The sequence below is a fragment of the Polistes fuscatus genome, unplaced genomic scaffold (genome assembly GCF_010416935.1).
Source record: "Polistes fuscatus isolate 324 unplaced genomic scaffold, CU_Pfus_HIC Scaffold6, whole genome shotgun sequence".
Lineage (NCBI taxonomy): Eukaryota > Metazoa > Arthropoda > Insecta > Hymenoptera > Vespidae > Polistes > Polistes fuscatus.
The window spans coordinates 6,560,496-6,568,516 of record NW_025113140.1 but is presented as its reverse complement, the minus strand read 5'-3'; the positions used below and the strand labels follow the sequence as shown (position 1 = coordinate 6,568,516).

Genomic DNA, 8,021 nt, shown 5'->3' with positions numbered 1-8,021 from the left:
CAACATCAAAAATGCGGAAGAAGATGCGGACGCGCTAATAGTAAAGACAGCAATAGAGATTAAACAAAGTACGGGCCGCAATATTGCTGTTGTTGGAACAGACACCGACCTGCTAGTTCTGTTAATAGGCCTATCAGATGCCAGTCCTCTGTATTTTTACAAAATATCGCCATGTGGTAAGAAAAATACTTTTTATTATACAGAAGACCACGCACATATGAAGCCGTATATTTTGTTTGCCCACGCATTCGCTGGATGTGACACGACGAGTGCCATGTACGGCCATGGAAAGAAAAACCTCTTCTCCATTCTGCAAAAGAATAGCAATCTGCAAAATGCAGTAAGAATATTCTACAACGCAACGAGTACAATAGAGAGTCTGTGTGAATGTGCAGAACAAATAATTGCACATTTATACAACTTCAAAAATCCTAATCAGTCGCTCAGTGATGCTCGATACGAAAAATTTGCATCGCTGGCCGTGCACACCAGCGTGGAAATTCGCTTGGCGACTTTACCTCCAACGCAACCCGTCCTGCGAGAACACGTGAAACGAACGTTTTACCAAATCCAATCTTGGTTGGGAAATAAACTAGACGCACGGGATTGGGGCTGGAAGCGAACTGCTACAATCATGATTCCAGTCATGAATACCAAGGGTTCAGCGCCTGAAAATTTATTGAAAGTGGTAGGTTCTCAAAAAAATTTGAATAGATTAAATAATTTAATGGTGAAACAAGTCGAATGAGTTAATTCTTGAAAATAAAAAATCCTATAATTTTGTTAAATGTGAACCATATAGCGTTTCTCTTATAAATTGAATACCAACATTATCTTTGTTATACTTGATTCGATAAAGAACCAAAAATTAGACTCAATGATTTTTCAAAAAATTCACGAATTTTTAAAATCTATACCGTTCGACTAATGTTTCGCGAATTTTGAACGAACTATACAAAAAATCATATACATTCTCTGCGCACGCAAATTCTTAATCATTTTCCCTACATGTTTCCTACATGTCTATGTTTAGGTACAATGTGCCTGTTTAGGTAATTGCAGAACCTTAAGGTGCAGCTGCCGAAGAAGTGGGCTACTTTGCACCAAATTTTGTAAATATTGTGGAGGAGAATCATGCTCCAACATTTCAGACAAGACAGTCGAAAATACGGCAGAGATTCCAGGAGAAGAAAACGACGATGATGACGAAGATATGTCAAGAAATGAATTTCTTGATAATACTCAAAAAGTAGAAGACCCTCCCGAGGTTTATAATTACGAAGAGTTTCAAGAAAATGAGCAGGAAGACGATGAATAAAAATCGAATACTCTTTGAAGCGATGTATATAAAAAAATAGATTTTGTGTTTCATAAAAACTCCGTCTCATCTTATTTTCGTTAAATGTTCGACCCATTCTTGAGTGAAACATAGTTTTCATTTAAAAAAAAAGTGACTTAGTACACTTGGAAAAATAAAACCATTTAATTTCTTTACAATTTCAGAAATATCAAAATTAATTGCTATTTACACCGTTCGCGACTAACTTTGCTTTCATTATATTATACAAAAATATACTAATAAATTTTTACGAGACAAAAAGTCAGTAATTTAAAATTTTATAAAATACATAATTTAATAGGAAAAATATTTAAATTTTAAATTTCGTCTTAAAGAGAATACGTATTCAATTTGATATACAAATAAATTTTTGTGAGGCAAAGAATTTATATCAATTATTTATTCTAATTAATTTTATGGCGAGACACAAAATTAATTCATTATTTTTACTCTCAACTAAATAATAATAGTTTCTGTTAAAATGAATTATTTTTTTTTTACTCAAGGTTCATTATTTTTGACAATAAATAAAGAAACGGCGTGCCATAAGCATCAAGATACGATTTAAAAGTGCCGCGCTTATACGCCGATATATATAGATATAGAACGCTCGACGCTCGATGTCCAAGACGTAAAATTCTGGCTACCAAATGAAAAAATAGAAAGAGAGAAATATCGGTTTTCTTTCTCACTCGCACTCGTATACAAAACGCTCGACGCTCGATGGCCAAGACGTAAAATTCTTGCTACCGAAAGAAAAAATATAAAAAGAGAAATATTAGAACGCTCCCAAGGACAATAATACTCGTTATCGCCTAAACAAATAGAAAAGGGAAATATCGGTTTCTTCTCTCACTCTCACTTGCATTCAAGACCGAGAGTCCCGAAGATTGCCGAAGATCCTTCGTTTGTGTATTAGTGCACACGGACGCTCGCACGCACACTAGCTCGCTCGCGTGTAAAACGCGACGGAGGGATAAGCTTGCTTTCTCCCACTCTTACAATTTTTTTCCCATCTTCAATCCAATTTTATGCGCTTATTTTTGAAAATACGAAGATAATTTATAGAACATTTTTTTAGTATTTTTCAATTCTCTACAACTTTTGTTTGAAACTTTTTTCGATTAAATGCCTAGATTCTAAGATAAAGTTATTTTTGACCCTTTTTTACCCTTTTTCTCAAAAACGGCACTTTCCACCTCAAAAAAATTAGCACCATTCGATTCAGCGTCGTCTATTTACCCTTATATCAAGTTTCCACCTTCTTTCCTGAGATTCGAAGGAGATGGCCCGCGTTGACTGGACTAAACCCGACGCATCATAACAAAAAATTTATATATTAAAATCTTCGCACTCAACATAATTTATATTAATCCATCTTCGAAAAGTAAGATAATTAACGTCGAGACAAAATGGAATCGGTAAAACGTCTTAGACGGGAACGAAAGATTTTAAAGGGCCGATTAACTTATTTAGAAAACTTAGTCAGGAAAGAGAATTCAGAGACGGACGAATTAGTAGATCGCTATGAACGTCTTACTGAACAAATAAACGAATACGAACGATCGCATCGAGAGTGTATAGATTTAGGCCCCGAAGAGGACGAGGAATTTGACGATTTAGAAGATCTTTTTAACCGATATCATTCAATCGGATCTACAATTAAGAAAAGGAGAACATCCGCGGCTAACATTGCGAACGATAACAGCATAACGTCAAATCAGACTAGTACGACCGAACGACCGATTAAATTAAAACGAATTGAGATACCTAAATTTGATGGAAGATTAGAAAAATGGTTAGAATTTAAGAAAAGTTTTTTAACTCTGATAGACGCGCGGACCGACATATCCGATCTAGAAAAATACGCCTATCTTCGAGATGCATTGCAGGGCCGTGCACTCGAAGTGATTACACTATATTCAGGGGACGGGTCGAATTACAAACTCGCGTGGGAAGCATTATTAGAAAAATACGATAGAAAACGCGTACTGCTAGCAAGACTTCTCGACGCGATTCTGGATTTAACACACTCCGAGGATGATTCGGCAAGAGGGATTCAGAAACTCATAAGAGATACGGAGGCATATCTCAACATGATTGATTCGTTTAACGAGCCTCATGCCCTAACAGTGCGCATTATCGAGCGCCTTTTACCTCGTCGCGTTCGGGAAGAATGGGATCGACAACTTAATTCGGACGATTACCCTACTCGTAAGGAACTTTATAAATTTTTAAAGGAAATAGACCACCGATATAGTGCTTCAGAGAAGCTAACGACGGATATTAAGGACGAACCCCGCGAAAAACGTAAACATATCCAAACGAACACATTACAATCGCGAAAACGGCAGGACACTTATCTTACGCATTCGGTCCCCATTAGTACATCGCACACCTGCATCCTTTGCGAACGAGTCGAACACCCGTTGTACCGCTGTCCTAAATATAACGACATGACGATAACCAACAAATGGGAGGTAATTCGAAATTATAAAATATGTCAATACTGTTTGCGAAAGCATCGAGGTGCATGCATATCATCGAATTGTCGAATATGTCATCAACCACATCACACATCCTTACACCGAACCGATAATAAGAACATACCTTCGACGTGTGACCCCACATCTTCAAAACAGGAAACACTCGCGTCGACATCCCAACAAACCTCGAATCCACATAACTAACTCCTATAGTCCGCGTCGTCACGCTAAATACACCGAATCCACTACTTATAATCGCGACGTACTGCATTTAAAAGAGGTGATAGAACTTTGAGACAATAGATATAAACGGAATTTTTCTTAATAGTACATTACTAGTCGAGCACATCATACAGGATACATTGGTAGAGCATTTACTACGATCTCATAACGGACGGATACATACATTGAACTCAACTCGATCACATCCGGTGCAGCATCAGTATCTTTTACCATCATCCGGAACTTAAAACAGTTCGCGAAAGACGAAAGCGCCAATCACCCGTTCAAAGCCAAAATTCTAATTAGAGATTTGCACATAAATAACTTTATCACGAACATCTAACCTATTCAATCACGCCGATATATCTTCGCGAAAGAGTTACGAAACATCATATTTTGTCGGAAATCGCGAGATCGAACCAGAGAACATGTTTCTGCAGTTTTTACTATACGCGACTTTGAAAACTATAACACGGTGCAGAGGATGGATTGACCCTTTGAGTACAGAATACTTTCTCGAACAGTATAGATCTCGTTTACGATGAATAACACATTATAATATAGAAGACCATCTAGTTGATATTTCATTATCTATTCGGCATTGAATAAAACATTTTTTATTTTCAATATATATTGTTTATTCACCTGCTAGAATTTGAAATCACTGTAATTTGATAATTATAATATATTTGGATATTCACAACCAGAAATTTAAACGAATCATAAAAAGGATTATAGAATCATGGAAAGGCTTCAGTACATATTTTTACGAAATTAACATTTAACACATTGATATTGAAGAAAATAATAGTCAACCCAATATCTCATTTGTATACGATAAATCTCAAACAATTATCAACATATAATCCGATGTCATATTTTTTACGTTCAGATGGTGTATCATTCTTTCTTTGCCGTCTTCTAAAGACAACCCAAAAGAAATAATTGCCGAAAATATACGTTTGATCATAGCACTCAAAGGGTTAAGACGCATTCGTATCGGAGAGAAGACTTGACCGCGGAAAAAATAGGACGTGTATTAAAAATTAGTCCAAGACGAATAAATTTGCGCCGAAAGGGAAAGATTAACCGATTCGGGGGGAGCGGTTATCAATGAATTAGATTTGATTTCAGTTGGGGACCGATTAAGAAACGCGAAATTAACTTTCCAGAAGAAATGTCTAACATCTTTACCATTTCGCAACCTCAATGACCAATTTCATCATTTAAAATACCCACACCGATATTCGGACCACCATTTATACGATATGATAACGATATTAATTTCAACGAAATAAGTTATCAATAAAAAGATTTGTAGACTTAATCAACTCTGTTAAATGCAAACGAAAATACACAACTTCATAACAGGTAGGAGAAATATTCGACATATCAATCCTCCGCTTTCATCCCAGCTAGGATGGCTGCGGGAACTATCATTCATCTATCAAAAACCATCCCAAATAAGTCGTATAAGAACTTTGTTCACTTATGAAGAATTAATTACACGAACGATTGAAATCAAAACAATATTAAACTTACAAACCTCAACGATTCCATAACACTAACTCCAACCTATTTTTTAGTGGCAAACCATTTTCAATGATACTTAAAGTGAGACGACAGCGGGAATTTCCTGGATGCACACTCTACAACCGATAAGGAGACTCGAATCGAAACCGTGAAAACCATACGAGAAAACAATCAAGCGCAGCGATTGTTTATATTTTATTCAATAATTTTAAATGTACTCTGTTGTATATGTTAACTGCAAACTCGACACCTCAGATAAATTCATAACTATCATTCTTGTACGTACAAGACGATTAGATCGCCTGGCCAGCGATATGCAATTCTATCAAACAATCTATGACCAAACTTCGTAAACTTTAGCGTAAGACATCACGATACACTTACTCGAATAAGAATATTATTGATCGGTACCCTCTCAACGGGGGGAGTATGTACGATCGGAATCGATCATAGCCGAAAATCGATTGTAACTAAAATACGAGATTTACTATGCGCCCACTAAATCGATAGAGAGTTACTAGTAACTAGCATCCATAACCCCACCACTCGACCGTCGAGTGAGGGCACCCTGCAGGGCACAATACGAAAGACACGCATTCTATTCAACCGCTGGACGCCTACGAGGACACTTGGAGACAAATTAATCGGAGACAACGAGCGAGAGGATCATAGAAAGACAAGGAGTTTATCTGTTAAGCGAATGTATCTTACAGATATTATAAATACGATAGAAAGACAAGGAGTTTATCTGTTAAGCGAATGTATCTTACAGATATTATAAATACGATAGAGAGACGTAGAGGCGGCAATTAACGGTGAGAGATATAATTTCTATTTCTTTCAACGAGATTGACCATCAAGGTTAATCATGACGAGAAGTTGATCACGGACACAATCCGTGATCCATCGTCGTCCATTGTATTAATAACAACCAGGGTTTTTTGCCGCAAGGCTTTTTCCCTGACGAGCCAATAAAGCATTGCACTTATTGGCTCAACCACGTGTTTAATTTAATTCTAATTCACCTTTTCACCCTCCTCATAATTAAGCTTAATCCAATCGCCGGAGGACTCCATGTTGGAGGAATTTTGGCAAATACAGGGCAGTTACATTTTAGACCAAAAAGAGTTAGTTGTCCATACTCGTTAGGCGGAATCACATCCAAGTGATCCGAGCAGCATTCAATACATTACACAAATACAACTAGTCAGTAACCCGAGGTTATTGCTAGTACTAAGCATCAAAATTAGCATAGATCAGTATACAAGGCCCAAGCACCATACTGATCTCTTGAAAACGAGTATTAATAAATATTCACATTTCATTACAAGTTGAAGTGTATTATTTGGATCAACTCCTTCCGTCCTTACAACGCGGAAGTGGAAAGAGACAGCAGTCTTTTTCCTAGCAAAGTAAGAAAGCGCGTGCACGAAAGCGTGCACAGTACGGGAGTGGGAACCAGCACTACCGTACAACTGTACATTTGGTTCTGCGAGTTGGATCAATCGCATTAAATGGTCCTTCGAGCCGGATCAATCGTACATTAAATGGTCCTTCGAGCCGGATTGCTCTACGAAAGGTCGCGAACGATCAGCAAGCAAGTTCGTGAATTCAATCAACGAGAGCAGCAATAGCATCAACGCCGAGGAAGAATAGGAAAACGCAGGAAGAGGCAATACACGGTATCCAGCCACGCAGCATCAACACGAGCATCTGCCGTCGGACGGTATCGTTATCAGTAACAGGTCAGTCTCTTTTCCTTCTTAGCCTATCCTTCTCCTTCATTTAATATTGCTACTATCTCGGTACAAACATGGCTGAGCAATTAAGAGATTTACACATTAAACGGGGTCAGATTAAGGCATATATGACTAGGGCAAAGAGTCATATTGATAAACTAGCACAAACGCGTAGTACACCCCGCCTCAGGTTTCGTCGCGATGAGATCTTGGTCAAATTGCGTGAATTCGAAGAAGTGCAAACCAAAATCGAACTAATTGATGATACATCCGATCACAGTGTGGAACGTGAATCTTTTGAAGACGCGCTTTTTACAATCATCGGCAACATCGACGAATTATTGGAAGATTGGTCGAATTCAGCGCATTCCGCGTCGACGAATGCACCTTCAATCACAATTATCCGCGGGTTCTAACGGGCATATCAGGTTGCCGAAAATAGAATTACCACAATTCGGTGGATCGTACGAAGAGTGGTATTCATTTCGCGATACTTTTAAGTCACTAATACATGAAAACTCGTCGTTATCGTCGATCCAAAAGTTCCATTATCTTCGCTCGTCACTAAAAGGCGAGGCGGCGGACATAACGCGGGCATTAACGATTTCGGACGTAAATTACGAAGAAGCGTGGAAATTGCTACAAAATAGGTACGACAACAAACGTAGGATAGTGCATACTCATATAAGGGGTATCATGGAT

At 37.8% G+C, this 8,021-nt stretch overlaps 2 protein-coding genes across 2 annotated transcripts; both read left to right on the top strand.

Moving 5' to 3' along the window:
* Positions 1–543: 543 nt before the first annotated feature.
* LOC122523246 lies at positions 544–1,531 on the top strand. Its single transcript, XM_043644905.1, has 2 exons — positions 544–688; positions 1,034–1,531. The coding sequence occupies exons 1-2, from the start codon at positions 635–637 to the stop codon at positions 1,316–1,318; spliced, it is 339 nt and encodes a 112-aa protein (XP_043500840.1). The 5' UTR covers positions 544–634; the 3' UTR covers positions 1,319–1,531.
* Positions 1,532–2,751: 1,220 nt separating this feature from the next.
* Positions 2,752–4,216, top strand: LOC122523277. The gene is made up of 2 exons (XM_043644939.1): positions 2,752–3,819; positions 4,154–4,216. The coding sequence occupies exons 1-2, from the start codon at positions 2,752–2,754 to the stop codon at positions 4,214–4,216; spliced, it is 1,131 nt and encodes a 376-aa protein (XP_043500874.1).
* The last annotated feature ends 3,805 nt before the right edge of the window (positions 4,217–8,021 follow it).